Raw genomic sequence first — 20,634 nt, 5'->3', positions numbered from 1 at the left:
CTTTCCAGCAAGTTTAATGTTTCTGTTTTAATATTTAGATCTTTAATCCATTTGGATTTTAATTTAGTGCATGGCGAAAGATAAGGGTCTAATTTTAATCTGTGACAGGTTGATATCCAGTTTTTCCAACACCATTTATTAAAGAGGCTATCTTTCCTCCACTGAGGATGGTGAGCTCCTTTGTCGAAGATGAGGTAGCTGAGTACATCTGCATTTGTTTTTGTGTCTTCCAGTCTGTTCCATTGATCCTCAGGCCTATTTCTTTGCCAGTACCATGCTGATTTTATCACAGTGGCTTTGTAGTAGTGTTTCAAATTGGGAATTGTTACACCTGGTGCCATGTGACTGTTGCCTATAATGGCTTTTGCTATTCTAGGTCTCTTGTGGAGAATTTGCATTTTTAACAAGTTCCCTGATGGTGTTGAAGCTGCTTGTCCACTGCTCTAATGTATCATCAACGTAGCTTCAAGCTGTCCAATTAGAGCCCTAAGTAGTGTTCTGTTCAGAGGCATTTTCCATCTTAGTTTACACCTGGTGCCATGTGACTGTTGCCTATAATGGCTTTTGCTATTCTAGGTCTCTTGTGGAGAATTTGCATTTTTAACAAGTTCCCTGATGGTGTTGAAGCTGCTTGTCCACTGCTCTAATGTATCATCAACGTAGCTTCAAGCTGTCCAATTAGAGCCCTAAGTAGTGTTCTGTTCAGAGGCATTTTCCATCTTAGTTAAGAAAGCATTAATGCTAAAGGATATAGGTTTGATGAAAGGAAGATAGGGAGGCATCATCAACATCTTGATGCAACTCTGATTCCAAATGTCTCCCAGGCTCCCTTGTGGCCTCACACACATGTTAAATAGGATGCTACTGACAAACTAGTGCTTCTCAACCGTGGGTCCTCAGGGAAACCAGCCAATCATTCAGCACTATCCTCTAAGAAGATGAGGGAAAAATCTGTTAATAATTCCCTCCAGTACTTTCTGCAAGCTTAAATAAGTGAGATTAAATTTCACAGGATAACAGAATCCCCCAAAATGCTGGTATTAAAAGCTGTTGACAGATCAGATAGAAATGTAAGAATGCTTTAGGCAATAGGGAATCCCTAAAAGGAGGCAGGAAGGTCAGAACTCAGCAGACCCACCTGAGTTAATAAATTTAAAGCTAAGGATGAAGAAAAACTTTGTTGTTCTCATTAATTATTACTGAGAAGGATATAGTACAAAACTAGTTTTAATAGCAAAGCCTCTACACAAAGAATATTTTAGGAATCTGGTGTACACATATTCAATTTATGTACAGCAGAAAAACATGATAGATTTTTAATTCTGCTGTATTTTAGTAGGGTTTCTAGTTACTCCCTGGAGCTCTCCTATATTTGTATGGTAACTCATTTAACTTAGATATACCTGTTTACATATATTTTAGATATTCATAGGATCAGTTATCTTTATAATGAATGCAACTTTATTATTTAAATTATATAAATAAACATTCCAAATCGTTTGGTCTGTTAGTTAATATTTCCTTTTTCTGTTAATGTAACTGAAATAATACATTTCCCTGTGAAAGAATGTGCCTTTTCGTAGAACCCTTCTGGCACCATGCAGCATATCCCATAATAGATCATGTGGTGGAATTACTTCTAGGCCTCCTCTATCAACTCTATCTTGCTGTCTAAACATGCTTTTTTTTTTTTGTACTGGGGATCAAACTCAGGACCTTGCACTTGTGAGGCAGAGGAAGCATCACTGAGCTAAATCCCCCGCTAAACAAACATTTTTTACAAGTAATTGATGCTTCCTAGATTTTACTTAATTACGAGAAACGTGAGTCTAGGACTATTTGCAGAAAATAACATCTATAAGCTGACAAATTTCATTTTCCTAACTAAGGGTGATGCCTATAGCAGCTCTTCAGCATTTGGCACCTGCATGTCATTTGAGTTGCTCTCCTTCATGGAAAGTGATCACAGACATGTTAGTATGTGTGGCTACCTGAGTGGCACTGAAAATAAAATAAATAAATGCACACAATTACCCCCAGGCAAAAACAGTTAACTAACTGTACTTAGGGACTTCTCTGATTCTCCTCTAACAGGTATAACTTTCATAGTTTGTGATGGCATTCCAAGAATCTGTATGTGCTTAACTTTTTGAAAGTTGTGAAAATTCAGTATATTATGAAAAGATAGAATGAAATAGTCAAAATGGAATGACTGAAAGTTTTAACATTTAATTCAGGTATATTTGTTATTCTGAGTATGCCAGTCTATAAAACTTGTGTTATAATTAAATGGTTCTTAAGATTTCTTCTATTTTCCAAGTTTTATGTTTTTCATTCCAGAGAAATGTGTGTGAATGATACACAATTTAACAAGGATATCTCTAGCCTTTCATGGAATGACAACTCTATTCTGAACACTTTAGCAGTATCTATAAATATCACACTTGAAACAACTTGCAATTAGTATACTCCCAGTTAATTGATGAGTTAAACTCTGTACGATTCAAACACAGATACTAAGGAAACTGACAGGTGAAGTTGTCAGAATTCTGTAGCACATGTGATAATTCACATAGTGACTGGGGGAAAACAAGACTGCAAATAGGCTAGGAGCCAATAAAGTTGTGTCCATTAAAGAGTGTGTGCTTTAAAATTTATTAAAACTAATTCATAATTTTTGGGGGTTTGTTGCATATGCTGATGAAGAATATATTTAGAGTTGAAACTATATACCTTTAAAAAGGTTTGCTAATTTTCTTTCCTATTATATAAAACTCTCTCTCTCTCTCTCTCTCTCTCTCTCTCTCTCTCTCTTTTTTGTATGTATATATATATGTTTGTGTCGCTATGTCAAGCCTTAGTAGATAATGATGATTGTCACTGCTGTGTATTAACTTGTATGTGGACTTTAGATGCTTTGCTCCCTGCTTTAGAATTCATTTCAGCTCTCCAATATCTTCTTTTCTTGCCCAAAAAATCAAAAATTTAAAAAGAAATTTATTAAATACACTCATTATAATTTATTAAATATATGTGTTGTTCCATGTATACCATACAAAAAATAAAAAGAAAGAAAACAGGCATGAATTAACATAAAAATAATGCATTTTTTAAAAAGTAACTTGTTTTCTTTCAAAAGGTGAATCTTCAAGGTCTGCTCAAAGTGTCATTTTCTCTTTGAGGGATTCCTTTGTTCCTGTTGAATTAAATCTCACTTTTGAGATTTTATGGCTTTTATGCTTCCTGCTACTATAGTATTTATCACATAAGGTAGTTATTACATTGTACTCATCCCACAGATTAAAGTCCAAGGTTCCTCAGTGGACTGACTCTTTCTAGTTGTTACCTGATTCAAAGTTTACAATGATCTCTGATTTAGTGCCGCAGTTCAGAAGCATATGTTGAATAAACAAACATAGTGTGGGCATTGAAAATCTTGTAGGAAGATTTGAATAGGAAATATTTAAAATATATAACATATGTCACCTCAAATGTATTTCTGATAACTTTTGCATAAATATTTTTTAAATTTAGCTGTTAAAATTGCCATTTTATCCCATTATAATGTCAAATTAATATTAAATGTGGATTGAAAAAAATAATTGCCTTGATCTCTAGTCTCTTAAAGCATAGTTGAGAACTAAAGACAGAACAAAAAAGAATATACCAGTCAGCAATATATTAAAAAGTAAAAAAATAATAATAATCAACAGGTATTAAAGTCGGAAAAGATTTTTAGGTTGCAGAAGTAAACAGGATGCTGATTTGTATGGAATGTGTATATGCAGGCATTTTAGAATTGAGTTTATGATACCAAGACACCAATGCGTCGTGTGAGATATCCCAGTGGCAGTCAGGATCACCTGACTAGATGAGGACTAAGAGCTGGTTCGGGTGAGAAAATGTGAAGCCTCAAAAATGAAAAATGTTTTAAAATATTCTTTTCTTGTTGGAAGAGTTGTATTTTGTGAGAGCTGTTCAGAGGATGCATTTTGAAGACTCTGAGGTATCCGTTCCCATGCATATCTAAGTGCAGCTCAACAGTATCACCATCAAGTTAGCCAGGAAACAGTAGGGAACAACTGTATTTACACCGTATGTAGCACAGCTCTCACTCGCAGAAATGTTTCTTTATGTTCAATATTCTGCAATTTTAAACAATTTAAAGTGAAAGTGACCAAGAGTAAAACTGATAAGTCCATACCAGGTACTGATTTCATCCTCCCCCCCGCCCAGTTAAAAGAACATCACACATTTGGCTTGTATCTTCCGTGGACTATTAAGATGTCATAATTGTTATTCATTCTACTACTCACTGTGAATGTGTATACTAAATATTATGAAATATTTTAAAAACTGTTTAGTATTCTTAAACCAAACTTATAAATTAGAGAAAGCACTTTGGTTCAAATTTTATTAATAATTTAAAGGATAAACGTAAACGTAAACTATAACTAAACCAAAGAAAGTGCAAGACCACCAACAGGTCTCATCTTGTGTCAGCGTTTTCTCTAGCTTAGATTAATGTGTGGTCTCTAAACATAGCTCCATTACTCATACAGAGAAAGCTGTTTCAATTATGAAAGATTTCCAGTTTATACTCAGTAACATAATCTACAGGGTTCTTGGCAGAACTCCTTGCCTTTAGTTTTCTAGTTGTTTTGCCATTGCAATCCTAAATTGCCAGTTTTATGCTGCCAAAGTATCCCATAGGTAAGGTCTGTCCTACTTACAAAGGCCAATGGCTTTCAGCAAAAGGAGATTTAACTAAGTCACATTCATTCTTTACTTTCTCCACACACTTTTCTTCTTCAAAAGGAGGAAACAGATTCCCTACCAGAGCTTTTTTTTTTTAATCAAGAAGTCTTCATGCTTTCTTTTTTTTACTTTAGTACCAGGGATTGAACTCAAGACATTGTGCTTGTAAGGACTTCACTCTTTCTTTAAAAGAAAAATATTTTATTAGTATATGTTTGCAGTATGCAATGATTATATAGTCATGTAATACAGTAATTCTGTTTTGTATTCCTTTCCCTTCCCTTCCACCCATCTCTTGGTCCCTTGCACTTTTGCAAACATTCTTTCTCTGTGTTTTCTATTATCTTTTCTTGTGCTTTTAAATTTATTTATAGTTTGGGTTTCTGATATAAAGCAAATTATGTGAGCTTGTTTTCCTGATTTATTTCACTTAACATTAATTGACTGAAGGTGTCCCCATTTTCTTACAAATGAATAGTTCATTCTTCTTTATGGCTGAGTAGTACTTCATTGAACAACGCTTTACCCCCTTAATAGCTGCTCACCCTTGATAGCTTATGGTTAAGAGTATAATTCCCAGCACACCATGGACAAGTAGGAATTAATAACTAAGATTATTGTTGGAATCAATGAATTAGAAATTACAAAAAATAGGCAAAAGGATTAAGTGCATTGGTTAAATTTACCCAATAGAATTCTTTCTGAAGACAGGTCAGACCAACCAGTCGTCACCTGGGGGATTTTGTAGGAAATGAGGAAACCATTCAGATACTGAAGCTGATCCGACAGATATCGAGAGTAGGAGATTCTCCCTAAACTCCTTTAGCATGTTTCCTGCTAAATGAAGTACACAGGTGGGACTAAGAGAAGTTTCGGGAATCCAACTAAAGTTTGGTTAAGTGAAGATTTTTGTTATATTTTATCATAATGAACATAATTTCTGATTTCCTGCCTTTGCATCGGTTTTTTTTAAGGTAGGATTTTAAAAAATAACTATAATACCTAATATCATTTTTGTACACAATAAGTACATGATAAATATTTGCTTAAATTTGTGCATGGATGGCACTATGTACCTATAAAAATTTGTAATATATCCAATAATCTTTTTTTTTTCTTTTTTTGGTACCGGGGATCAAACTCGGGACCTTGCTCTTGCAAGGCAGGCGGCAGCACCACTGAGCTAAATCCAATATATCCAATAATATAACCATGGTGAAATATTTTTTAGGATTATCGCTGGCAAAAAAAACACTGCCCAACAATTTTGAGTCCAAAGAGTTTTTAAAATCTTTTGCGTTCTCAGAGAATGTATTAATTTTTAAATGTACTGCTACTACAGGATAACCTTTATAAAGAATACTGTTTCTTCTTACTGCCTCTTACACTTTGGCATATTAGAATTTATTCTAGAATTTAATGTATGCTGGTTTTAAATTCTGCTCATTATAGTTTATAACCTCTGCTTACTTTGCCTACATGCAATCTAAAAATGAGTTGACATCATGCTTTTAATTATAGTAAATTAAGTTGTTTCATAATTTCTACAGTATGATGCCTGTAATATTAATCAGACCAAATCATCACATTACATAAAGTTAATCATTAAAATGATGATCATTATTGCATGCTATGGCACACTATTTTTATTTCACTTGTCATCAACCATATATTTTTCTTGACTATAGAGGAGAAAATCAAATCTAAAAGAAATGTTTTTGTCACTTTATACTATGTAAAAATAAAGTGACAGACTGATTTATTTAACCTAAAAAAGGGAGACTTATAGCTTCTTCCCATGTTATTCTCTTAAATAATTACCGTAAAGATAAGAAAAGCCTGAATATCTGCTTTATGGACTGGTTTCCCCTTGTAAGAACAGGATATATAGGGGCCGGGGATTTAGCTCAGCAGTTCGGTGGCCTGCCTTGCAAGCACAAGGACCAGAGTTCAATCTCCGGTACCAAAAAAAAAAAAAAAAAAAAAAAAAAAAAAAACATACACACACACACACACACACACACACACACATATATCAACAAAAGCATTCACACACCAAATTTACCAAGTTAATGATTGTTAGTGATCACTGATAAATTTTAGATATGAGATGGCACTAACATTTACTCAGCACAAAGGGCTTCTTAATTTGAATAGTGAAATATTAAGATTCTCTGCATGTGGTTAGACCATTCATCAGTCTGTTACATCATTTTATGATGGCAGTGCAACTTGTAACTAAGGAGGCAAAATAGTTTTTTGTGGGGGAGTTATTTGTTCATTTTGGTTTTTTGAGACAGGGTCTCACTGTGTAGTTGAGACTGACCTGGAACTCACTATGTAGCCCAGGCTGGTCTCGAAATCACAGTGATACTCCTGCCTCAGTCTCCCGAGTGATGGGATTACAGGTGTGCGCCACCACACCCGGCCTTTGTTTTTTTGTGTTTTTTTTAACCTGTCAACATAGGATTATTTGGCCAGGTGTGTTGACACATATCTGTAGTCCCTACATTCTGGGAGGCCAAATCTGGTATATTCAAAGTTGAAATCCAGATGGACAATTTAATGATTTAACAAGACTCTATTAAAAAAAAAGTTGTGATCAGCCCAGGTAACATGCCCATTACTTTCATTGGTATGGGTGTTTAGCAGATAATTCATTCAGTATATAATTAATTGATTGTCCTGTCATTATTTTAATAACCTATATTTTTTAAAATTGGTTATTATACATATTGGTAGACAAAAATTTATTCAAGTTCTACTGTATGTTAGTCATCTTGGTAGACACAGAAGTTGGATAGATTTTGCCCTATTTTAATGTTCCTTGTATTACATATTGATCAGCATATATTTCTATTTACTTGAAGTTTGTCTGAAAGTTCATTTGCTTGTACTTATTAATTTTGACTATTTCAAATTTTTTCCTGCACATTAGGGATACAAAGTTTAATAAGACAGATTTTCTATACTTTAGAGTATTGTGAAGACATTTACTATTTAACGAAGAAACTGTTTTTGCCTTTTGATAATGCGTTCTGTGTTTCTAGTGTCTAATTTGTGGACTAGAACTTTCTTTGTTCCAACGTTACTCTTCCTCTGGATTCAAGGAGTCTATTAACTCCTTTAAATATTAGGCTTGTATATCTATGCCTTAATTACTGTATTCATCATTCTAGGGTACATTTGAACTTAACTTGCCCAGGGAAACTTGAATTTCCTCTTCCCACTGCTGACAGCCTTTGTCCAGCCAACTCTTTTTTTTCTCTTTTAGCTTTATCTGAATCCTTTCCTATTTCACTTCTCTGTGCTTGGATTTCAGCAATCAGAATCATCAAATCTCAGTCTTTGATTTACTGCATACTGTAGTTCATGCCCATCACCAAAATGAAACCCAGAATATGGTTTTAGCCAACTTAGGATTATAGTTAAATTTGTCATCTCTTTATGTATCTTTTTCTTCTCTGAGCCTCTGCTTTACTTCTGAAAAAGGAAATACAGCAGCCAGGTGTGGTTATACATACCTGTAATTACAGCTACTTGGGAAGCTGAGGCAGAAGAATTGCAAGTTCAAGGCTAACCTGGGAAATTTAAAAAGACCCCATCTTGAAATAAAAATTTAAGGGGTGAGGCCATAGCTAAATGTTAAAGAGCTTGCCTAGCATGTGCAAGGCTCTGGATTTAATATCTAGCACCCTCCAAAGAAATACATGTTGGGTACCCCTTATTTGAAGAGCTTAGTACTTAAATTTTGGATCTTGTTTTAGATTTTGGATTTTTGAAAATTTGGCATATTTGCATATACATAGTGAGATATTTTAGCAACGTGACCCAAGTATATACATGAAATTCATTTATGTTGCTTGTATCTCTACATGAAGTTAAATTAAAAAAAAATTTCAGTGGGCTTATGTCTTGCAACTAGTCACATGAGGTCATATGTGGAATGTTTCACTTGAAGCCTCATGCCAGTGCTCAAAAAGTTTTGGATTTTCCAGATGTTGATTTTGCAATTTTAGATTAAGGAAACTCAGTTTGTAATGCTTCTTCACATGCGGGTATTTTAGTCACGTTAGCAGATGGATGAGTACCTGTAGCTTGGGGTTAAATTCTGATCTGACTGTGCCCAGTTTCATGATGGACTTTTGTATCACAACAGAACACAAAGTTTGTTTAAAGTTTAATATTTTTGCTATAAGTAATATTTAAGTGTTACAATTCATCTTCTATGTGAAGAGAAGTTATATGTAAAGCACTTAAAAGAATACCTTTATCAATATTTGTTATAATTTACTTTTCTTGTTATACCTATTAAATATTGAAAATTAACTTCTGTGTAGTACACAAAGAAATATTCAAAGAATATTTCACCTTACAGTTTTCTTCACTTGTCCTGAATTCTTGTTATCCTAATTTTTTCTGTTGCCTAAAGTAATCTTATCATGATCTTCGTATCTGTTTTCTCAATATAATATTAATACTTTCCAATAAATATGTGTTCAAATAATGTCTTTAAGTCCTTTGCACATATCCCCTTCCTTCCATAAAATGGAAACTATACTTATTTAATACCAAAATGACTGTAGCAAGTGGTGCACTTTATATGGGCTAATTCTATATCTTTCAGAGAGCAGTGAGCATTCTAAAGTTACTAAAGCAAAGATTCAGAATAATCTGTGTTGGACCAGTGCTCATAAGGCTCTGCTTCTATGTACTGTCAGATAGTTGCAGGAAAGTTCATATTTAAATAAAACTTATCAGCCTTGGTGCATTAGAAAAATGCAGTGTAAACTGCACATATATTAAAACCCAATTTCTTTATGTGCAAGCATTTCAATACCTCAATAGACAAAACCCATGTTAGGAACATTTTCAGGCATCAAATCTGTGATAATTTTTACTTTATAGTTTTAGTTATTAGTGTCTAACTTTTCTTTCCAAATTTATACCAAATGGACCAAAATGTGTGAGATTTTCTGTGTATAATAATAAGTGCTAAGTATTAATAGATAAGAAAGGTAGAATAACACAATATAGATCTTAGATCTGTAACACACACAATGGCAAATGTGCAGCATAGTTCTGTATTTTACTTGTATCTTCCACAGAAAATAGTACTGTTATAAATACACATGGTGTATTGATTTATTCAAACCATAAACATTTGGCATTGTTATTCAATCAAGTGTGGCATTATCATCAAGATTTAGCATCACTTGACATTTTTGAAACACAATAAACTTGTTTATGTTGACGAGTAGTTATAAGTGCTGCATTACTGATATGTGAAAAAAATGATACAGAGAAAACTTATCTTACATATTGGTACCATATTTATTTTGTAGTTTAAATCATTTAAGTAATGGTTTGCCTTTCAAATACCGTAGATTTTAAAATAGGAATTCAAAAGTGTCTAAGGTTTGTCTTTTTCCTTTAATTTTTTGACCCATGTTACTGGGCCTCTTTTCTCCAGAAATCACATTCGTGTTGCTAAGTGGTATTAAATACTTTGAGAATGACTGAGAAAAAGAATTCAGAGAATAGCAACTATGAATAACTAGCTTTTATTTGTGATTTCTTTGGGCTAAGATCTATTTTAGGCATTTTACATTTCTGAATTGTTTTAAGTAGCGTCACATAGTAATTTAATTAGGTGCTGTTATCCCCACTTTATGTACAAGGAACTTACCTCAGTTAGTAAAAGCAGGTTTAAAAACCTGATTTAATTCCACTCACATCTAATCTGTATGTTTACATAGTGAGCTTTTTCAGATACTCTGTTTTCTATATTTTACTTCCACATTACCCCGCATATTCAGCATTCTTGCTGTCATTAATCTGTTAATTTAATATTGAAAAGAGAAGCAATGTAGAATAACTCTGTATGTAGCCCAATTGTTAAATCTTTAAAGGAAATATTTTTTAAAAGCCTAAATGAGATACAGGCTGAATTGCTTCAAGTTGATATGTAGTGCGGACTGGAGTTTCCAAATTGTGTGTTTTACAGTCTCTACTCACATAGCAGCCTTTGTTGATTTTGGAATTGTTTTTCCTAATTATACCCTCCCTTATAATTTTAATACTATAGATATACCACAAATCTGTTTATATACTGTACACCTTTGGGGAAACATTTTTGGCATAAAGAAAGCATGCTATAAGCTATTGGAAACTATAATCAGTTGTAGTCTAAGAAAACTGGTTCACATTGTATCACTGATGGACCAGGAGCATTGCACAACTAGGAACTCGTTAGACATGAAAAACCTAATCACTCTCCCAAATCCATATAATTTGAAAACCTCATATTGGGCCCATCCAGTCTATTTTACCAAACCCTGATGTGTACCTAAGAAGGGATCATTTGCTGAGAGATAAGACACAGATAAGTCCAACATCACATAAGTTTCTTTATGTCTCGGTATTTCCATCTTAATTTACCTCAGGTAATTCTTAATATAACTTTTTCCACTCCTCTCCTCTAAGGGCCTCCTGAGCATCCAACTGGCTTCCACAGACCCAGAAAGACCTCTTCAATAGGCCATTATTTTTTTTTTTATAAAAAGAATACTCAAAATACTAGTTCAGATTATACTGATAGAAGCCTGGGTTTTCCCAAAAACAATGAGTGCAAAACGATCAGATAAATAAATCTTGACATTGTGTGTAAATCATTCTTTTGTGGGTGTGAAAATCAGGGTATCCCTGTTTTATGGAAGAAAGAAATACTATAGAAGAGATGGGAAGGAAGCAGAAATTTGTTAGGAGGAGTGTGCTTGTTTCTCTTTCTTCAAATTTTCATTTATAATTATAATTCTGTACTTTTATAGCAGAAAGTATGTAATTTTTATGTTTTGGTTTCACAAAGTTTCTTTAGCTTGTTCTCCTACCTTCTGTTCTAATCATGTACTTGGACAGATTGGCTCACCCACTTTATTGACTTTTTTCCAACTTAGATATACAAACACTGTTAATAAACAAAACTATTTATTTTTATATGCAGTTTGATTAAAAATGGAGCTTAATCTACAGAAATAAATTCATAAAGAGACTAGGCTAAAATCTCACACATCTCAATGTGGAGGGCATGCAGTACCTAAAACTTGACAAATAGGATGCAATGATCTATAAACTTCCATGTCACAGTTTCAACTCAAGATCCTCTGAATTCATTAATTTACAATTGAATTTACAGAAATTTACAAAAAGCCGATAACTTGAACTCAACTTTGGTTAAAGATAAATTTCATGTTGATTTCCACATGTGTTAGCATGACAGTGGAATTAAAAATCAAATAATGTATGGAATAGAAATATTTTAATTTTTTTCTGCTTTGTTTAGATGGAGCTGGCTAAAGAAGAACGGTGTGAATTTTTGCCTTTCCTAGCCCCAAAGAAGGTTATAGTAAAAGGTGGGAGAATTGTTGCAATGCAATTTATTCGGACAGAGCAAGATGAAACTGGAAAATGGAATGAAGATGAAGATCAGATAGTCCGCCTGAAAGCTGACGTGGTCATCAGTGCCTTTGGTTCAGTTTTGAGTGATCCTACAGGTACAGTGCTCTTGGGCTAACACTGCTCTGTTATTCAGTGTTCTGTTATTTTAGTTCAATAATTGTTTCCAGGATTCAGGTAATTGTTTTTCACGTTAGAATTCATTTTACCTTTCTAGTATGGAGTGCAAACAATCTTGATTTAAAAGGCTTAGAAATGGTATATAGTAAGTATACAGAATTATTTTTAAAGTGGTGAAAACTGAACAAAAAATGAATCTTTCTTTTAAGCTGATCTCCAAAATATGTATTCTATTTTATAATACTGTTTGTCTTATTTACTGTATGAGAATGGCTTTGTCTTCAATTATACTAGTATAAGAAAATGTAGTGGAAAGGCTCAGGTAGCCAGTCTTGAATGATGCAGACAAATTTTGACCTAATAAATAGCCAGAAAACTGAATTAAATTATTACTGTCCTCATGACAAACCATCTCTGCAATCATCATCAAATTAAAAATTTCAAACTCCTGTCATTTTATCTGGATGGCATAACTGGACATCCTAAGGAAAAACAAAATGTTTAAAACTAAAGTGGAATAGGAGATGTTTTCTATAACATTTCAATTGACAAGTCAATCTGTTAAGATTACTTTGTGATTTACCCCACACACATGCACATGCACATGCACATGGTGTCTTTTTGGGCCACCGTAGATGGAAGCTGAAGTACCTCGATATCTTTTTTTCCCAAATCCTTTACCTTTTAATTCATACCCTTGGAATGATAATTATCCCTTTTATTTTCTGAAAAGGGAAGTAAAAGTGATTTCTCCAACTCAGAATTTCACTAAGTACAATAAAAACAACAAAAAATCTAAACCTAAGGATGCCTGTCTATGATTTCGTACTATATCATGCCAAAATTTTTTGTTGTATCTGAAATAGGAAGCAGTGCATTCATGCAAACATATATTTTTATGCAACAGATTCATAAAATTCAACCAGTTATCAGGACATTTTATCTGCAGGACGTCAAACATCTTGATATTTGAAAATACCAAGATGTTTAATATCATTAAGATAAATGTTTTCAGATACCTAGATGATGGCTTGAATTTGTCACTTTTCATATAGATGTTTATATGATATTTAGACAGACATAAATGGTTTGTTTATTCATTAACTGAGTTCAGAAAGAAAAAAGGATAGTGTGTAAATTGTATTCAATTAACAAAATACATTGTTTTCAATATTCTGCACATAAACAAAAATTGAATAAAGTGTTGCATCATGTTTACTAGCAATTCTGTTTATGATTTACCTATCAAAAACAATTTAGCTACCTGAATTTATCTTTCATAATTGACAATCCTAATATTAAGAAAGTTGCATCTTTTCCTAAACAAACCTAAGTAGCTATGGGTCAAATCACATTAAACAGCTTTTGTTAAGCTTGTGTGTGTGTGTGTGTGTGTGTGTGTGTGTGTGTGTAACTGATTTAACCTAGCATTTAAAATATGAAGAAAACAATTTGAAGTATTATGTTTACCTAAATAAGCTTAAAATGAGTGCATTCTCATTTATTATTATATAAATAAGTTTAAACCTTTATAAGTTCCAGAATATATTCCCTGTTGTCAGTTTCCTCCAGTGCTTCATATGCACTATGCTACCTGTGTCGAGAGAAGTCAGGGAAAATACTGCTCTTCATTGTGCTTTTTTGTCCCCACTGATATGACATAACAAACTGATTGGTGAAATCATCCTTAAATAGAGTCACCTGTGTTCCCAGGGCCCCTGGGTGTTTACATGAATAAAGCGCTATTTCCCACATCAGAGGGGTCTGCGACAGCCTCAGTGTTCCATAGTGCTAATGCGTCTCTTAGTCCATCTACATATTTTCAGTACCATTTATGTTTGGGGATGGAAGCCAAGGCAGGGTGTAAATTTTTATTAGAAGTTGATCAAGAAGATATTGCACAAATGACATTTGAAATCTTCATAATGTTGAAGTTGTGAAAATTTCACATGCAGACCACATATTTAAAATATAGAGTAAATAAGTTGACTGGAAGCAAACTGTCTTTTTGGCTGGGAAGGTATTCATAGTATCCTCCTTCTGCCTCAAATATCGTCCCTTGTAATGCCTGGGTGCTATGATTTTTGTAATCAGATGTGATACTTATTTTAATATAACCCATGACTCTTACAAAGTTAGCCTCTCTTTTCATGCCTTCATTCCACTCTCACTTTGCATAGACTTCAATGAATTGCATGCCCAAATGCAGTAACATGTTTTTGCTCCTTATTTGATTTTTGCATTTGACATTGTTAAATATTTCTCTTCAAAGTCCTTTTCTCACAGTCAATTAACTTTTCTGAGACTCAGAGCTAAGCGATCTATTAAAAAACAGAAAAAAGCAAAAAACGACTGTAATAAAACCTCCTCTCCCTTTCAGGATTGTCAGAATTAAAATGAAATAATGTGAAAGTGCTTTGTAAAACTAAACATGACACACTATTATTCCCACATTTTTCTTTTAACTTTTCATTTCTGAACTTGTCACTGCCTACTTTTCTCCCTCTTGCCATTACTTTATAGTACTTTTCAAAGTGTAGACATTAACCATTTTTCTTCTTCGTAATATATTTATTGAGTCAGCTCAGTGTCTGTCATTCTTTGTTTCCTGAACGCCTGCCTGCAAACATTGAACCACTTTTATGTACCACGTGGTGGCTAGACGTACAGTAGTCATGATTCCATTTCATGTATAATGACTCTGAAATCTATCTCTCCACTTTTCATGTCTCAGAAGATCTCATCCTTTAATTTTATGTCTACATTCATGCATGTGACAAATATTTACTATGTATCTAAAGAATGCCAAGAACCAAAATAAACTCTGGAGAATACAGAGTGAATACTCATTCCCTGTACTTCAAAACTTCATTTAGGAATGGAGGCTGACTTGTAAACTACTAATTGCGTACAAAGAGAGGATTACATTGAGAGATGCACAAAGAAAGTTACCCTCATCAGATTTTCACAACACTTGTCTCCTCTCAGGTTCTTATTACTGTCCATAGTGCTGTAATTTTGGACCAATTGCCAAAATTCAAAAAATTATCCCAAATTCAAGTTTCTTTTTCTATTAACTTTACAAGTGTACCTTATGTTATAGGATAAAATTGTCCTTAATACTGGTGAAATTTAGTGAATGACCTTTTATATACTATGTATGCAGGTTTTATTTCCACTGTTAGTGTTGAATTATTCCTCCATGAATTATTCCAGTATGTAGCACAGGCTGGATTCTATACAAGAAACTCAAAAAATATTTGATCAATGCATTATATAAATATAAGCTGAAGAGGTCCAGCAATGACATTAACTGGAGACTACATATAAAGTACTGATATAATTTTACTCTCAACAATCTGATTACATGATATTTTATTTGGGTTTTTTGTTGTTTTGTTTTTTTTTCTTTTGGTGCTGGGGATTGAACTGGGGACCTTGTGCTTATGAGGCAGGCTGCAGAACCACTGAGCTAAATCCCCGGTCCTACAATGATATTTTAAATGAAAATTCTTATAGACTGTAAATTGTATCAATAATATATATTTGAAAAGCTAACCTATTGTTATGGCTTGTGTCTAGATGTCCCCAAAAGTCTTATGAAGTCATAGGTGGGGCTTTTCAGAGGTGGTTGGATCTAGAATGTGTGGTTCTGGGATCAAGGGTGTGTGATTACTAAATCAGTCCACTGATTGGTTTGACATTCTTATAGCTAGGATTAAGGGTGTGAGTACTACACCTCCCCTTGGGTGGCTGTCCTGCATAAAATGTAAGGGGCAGAAAGAAGGGTAATGTGCTCTCACCTGCCTGCTTGCCATGGACACTTTTTCCTCTTTGATGCGCCTCTACCACATCACCTTGCCTTGCAGCCAGCTGACTATGGACTGAAACCTCTCCAAATTGTGAGCCAAAATAAACCTTTCTTCCCTTAACTTTGAGTGTCAAGTATTTTGTCTCAGCAAAGAGAAAAGTAACTAAGACAGCTATATTTAGAAATTTAAATAAAATTTTAACCTCAGCTTTTTCCGATACATTCTATCGCTTTCACAAGTCTTAATTTATACATCTCCTAATAGAGAATATATAACTTTACTTAGAATGTTTGACAAATATATTTATGAAAATATGTCTTGTCGTAAAAACTATTTTAACAGCTTATAGAAACTATATCAAGCTTATTAATTAAATTTAGATAATATACTTGAATTGCTTTGCAAATCACTCCATTGTTCCTAAAATTAACAAGAATAATAAAGAATTACCATTATTTTCTCTAATTCTATCTTATTTCCTTTTTGTTTGTTTGGATTGTCACAGTGAGTGGGATTGAAACGAAAGATTACAGATTTCAAATCCATGTGCACAGAATATATGTGTACTTATGTACACAAATTGAATCCCATTTAACTACTTTCCCACATTCTAAAGACAATATTAATTCCATACATTTGTTTTGTTTGATACAAGGGATCGAACTCAGGACCTCATGCTTGCTAGGCAGGCACTGTGCCACTAAGCTAAATCCCTGGCCCAGCCATAGCTTTATTTACTGTCTTAAAAACAAAACAAAACAAAAAACTGAAAGTGTTTGTCTTTTAGAAATTCTCCCCTCTTCCCACAAATTATATAAAATTCAAAATCACATTAAATTGGAATTTTATTATCTAAACTGATTTTAAAGACTATTAGAAAATTAAGTCCAAATTGCCTTTGCCTGGCATTTCTATTTCAAAAATTTACTTCTCCCCTGGAAGATTCATTTATTTATTAAATGTTTATATTTCAATATAGGAAATCTCCTGCTAAACATCTTATCAATTTTAGATTTTATCTCTTTTAGAAAAAAATGTCAAGTTTCTGAGACTTTTTATTTATCCTGTAGTTTATCCTTCCTATTTGTTTGAAACTAGACTGACAGTTGAGAAGTATGTACATCTTTGCTATTAGGTTTGAATTGATAAGGGGATTCTTTATTTTTTACCAAACACTCATCTGTCCAGCTGAGACAAAAATGGCCTGTCCTCATACTGTGGAAATCTAGCTGCCGTGGTTGTCTGGTTTTTTGAATTTGTGTATGGATAGCCAAAGGAATTTTAGTTCATGCCATGAGCTCAGTACCTTTTCCATGCGCTGCACTGTAACTATTCACTCTTAAAATACACACTGTCCTTTCATTTCACCTTCCAGAACTCATTATAATTTATCTGGAAATCAGACTGCAAATTTTAGGAGGTGAGAGGTTTTACCTTTATAGTCTATTGAACTCACAATGTCAATTGATATGCTAATTTACATATAGTAGATACACAAATATGCTTGTGCATTTGACTTGATTCAGTTCAGGATATTAATTTTATTAAAACTAATTATTGTTTTGTCCAACAGTCAGATTGCTCTTATTTTTCTTACAAAATAAAAATTGGGAAAATAATTCTACTGCTCTATTACTATTTGTCATTCCCCTTGTTTTAGCATAAATTATTGTACTCTATAATTCAACAAATGTCATACAAAGTAGAGTCCTTCTGGTATATGAGGTCCAAGTGGCAGCTCTGGAGCCAAGCTGCTTAGCTAGAAAGCTGTCTCTCTTACCTTCTAACTTTACCCTCTTTGGAAGTTAGTTTCTGTATACATGTTGGTCCTTGTTGTTTAAGGAAAATAATTAAAATATCTACTTCCTAGGGTTGTTTTAAGAATAAATAAATTAATAATATATGTAAAGTACTCATATTTAGGCCTAGCACATAATAAACATCTCATACTTTAGATTTCATTTTGTGTACCAAACCATATTTTAATAATGAAATTGAGTTATAATGCACATTTATAGTGGTATAAATATTGTCTAAAGATAAATGATTTTAGAAATAAGGCCTTTTTTAGGGGCATTGGATGCTCTGTCAACAAGTCTTTGTACTTAAGTGAAGCAGATGATTTTTACATTTATGATTTTTTTTAAATGAGAAAAAGTTTAGTATACTTGGTTAGTTTTACTTACAGAAATTTGTACAGTTTATAACTTTTGCACATTTAAACATATTTTATCAATTGTGTTGTTTTCTCATACCACTGAAAGGAATTTTCTTTCCACTAATTTTCATTAGTTGGTGAAATCTCCCTTTTAATTTTCTAAAAATGAAGTATTTAATGAGCAAAGCATTTTTAAATTACTTTGGTCTTTTTTCTGTAAAAAATGTGCACTTGGGTCAGATTGTTTTGTCTGTTTAATCTAAAACAATTGCTTATTTTTAAAAATGAAAGAGAAAAGTGCTTTCAGTGACACTAAAGACTTAGCTGAAACCTTTGTTTTGGAAAGAAAAATCTAATGAATGGTGGTAACACTGCCTCAGCACCCTGCTACCTGGAGTCACTCAGTGGAGCAGAAGAAAAGGAAACTGCTCTGACCAGCTGTGGTGAGGCCGCGGCTTAACCCTATCCAGAGATGGGAGTGCACTCTCTTCAGCCAATACCCACAACTGCTCTCTGATCTCACTAGGAACTGGACCTAACAAGGGAACAGAAAACACAGATCTTTCTGAATCTTTAAAACAACTCTTAGAAACTAACTCCCTTGATGGCATTAATTACAATTAGTTCTAAAAGAGAGAGTGGGGGGGTGCTTTTAAAATCACTCATCAATCCTTCTTTTGAGCAGGCCCTCAGAAAAGTTTTGAAAGCCTCATGGTGTAAATCAAGCATTCTGCCAATACCAACTTCGATTAAGCTTTGATTCACTTTCCCTCATACTGAGAAAAGGTGTAGGCATGGGCTAATTGCCCTTGTTCAACCCTAAATGAGAACTAGAATTTTCTGGTTAGGCAAGAAATGGCATATCTAAGACCCTAGCAATTCAGAGATTCAGGAATTTGTCAAATATGTGGTGTTTTTTTTTTTCTTTTTTTGCTTAAGTATTGGGAAATGTATGAAAAAACGTTTTAATATGAGCCCAAGTACTCAGTGATAATAATTATCTATCCCTTTTTTTTCTCCTTTTGTTTATTTGTTTGTTTCTTTATTTGTTTTGTGAGACAAGGTCTAGTTCCAGCTGGTCCTGAACTCACTGTGTAGCCTAGGCTGGCCCCGAATTCACAGTGATTCTGCTGCTTCTGCTTCCAGAGAGCAGGGATTACAGGCAGGCTCCACAACACTCTGCTGTTATCTGTGTTTGCAAAGACTGAAATTGATTTGTTTTACTCCTTATCAAAAATGGTACTTATTTGGTAGTTCACTAATGGAAATAATGTGAATACTTCTAATAATTTATTAATTTTATTTATTATAACCCTTCAGTTTTCATCTTTCTTTTTTTGGCATTTTGTTGTGTTTGTTACCATCATCCTAGATTCTCAAAAATTTAATCATCTCTTTCAGAAATTACTGATGACACTTAGAGATTGAATAAAAGAAAATTTAAAAACTAATAATAATAATAATAAACATCGAATAACCACCCTCTCTTCAATTTATATAATTCCTTTTCTTCTTTGCCGAAAATAAAGATCAGAAGGAAATAATAAAATACCAAGCTGAGAAACTTTCTTAATTGGTCAGTTTTTCACCATTTTTATGCATTTTTATAAAGAGCAGTATTTCTAATAAACGCTTCAAAGAGCAGGGTTGGGGATATTGTATTGTATTGTTATACTCCTTTTTGATTTTTGACTGAGCCCTTACCTTAAAGGAAAGGATTTCATACTAAATTTAGCTATGGATGGAAGAGAGTTAAGAAAGTTTCAGGGTAGTGTAATGTACACACAAAATATTATGATGTATGAACTTGCCTTAAGGTTTTCTTTCTTTATATTTCCAAAGAGGGGAAGGGTAGAGTAGGGACATAAGAGGCCGTATTCTCTCGTCCTCTCATTTTCTGTTTGTTGGCTGAAGAACTTCTGATGGCCTGCAATTATAAGTTGTGAACTAAGTGGTGCAGACAAAGTGGTAAAAGGCGAATGCACACCTTGCCTCCAGGACTGCTGCGCACTTTCAGAGGAGACTGGCCCTTATGATGAAGTGTTCTGGGAGAAGTGTAGAGCGCTAGTGTAGCACAGACGCGAGTCCATGGTTTGGGGAAGCTTCTAGAGGAAGTGGGTTGTGAGCTGCAGCCTGAGCGATATGTAGGAGTGTCAAAACGGAATAGGGGTTGGACGGGGAGGAAGCAACAGGAAGCTTATACAGTTTGTCCAACACCACCCTGTTAGATTAAGTAGTCATTTTATAGTCATTTTGGAAAGCTGTAAAAAATTATGCCTTTAGAAAGTTGTCATCAGCCGCCTTATTTCATGTATGTTCTTATCTTCATAA

General features: G+C 33.7%; 1 protein-coding gene across 1 annotated transcript in view; it reads left to right on the top strand.

Moving 5' to 3' along the window:
* Positions 1 to 20,634, top strand: part of Dpyd (dihydropyrimidine dehydrogenase) — an 826,486-nt gene that overhangs the window by 332,614 nt on the left and 473,238 nt on the right. Inside the window, exon 12 of the mRNA XM_010639922.3 lies at positions 12,101 to 12,311. Coding sequence (XP_010638224.1) covers positions 12,101 to 12,311 — 211 coding nt within the window. The remainder of the gene's footprint in view (positions 1 to 12,100; positions 12,312 to 20,634) is intronic.

Source organism: Fukomys damarensis, unplaced genomic scaffold (assembly GCF_012274545.1).
Source record: "Fukomys damarensis isolate Sample0158 unplaced genomic scaffold, DMR_v1.0_HiC HiC_scaffold_33, whole genome shotgun sequence".
Classification (NCBI taxonomy): Eukaryota; Metazoa; Chordata; class Mammalia; order Rodentia; family Bathyergidae; genus Fukomys; species Fukomys damarensis.
The sequence above is the reverse complement of the archived record's forward strand: the minus strand, read 5'-3'. Positions and strand labels throughout refer to the sequence as shown.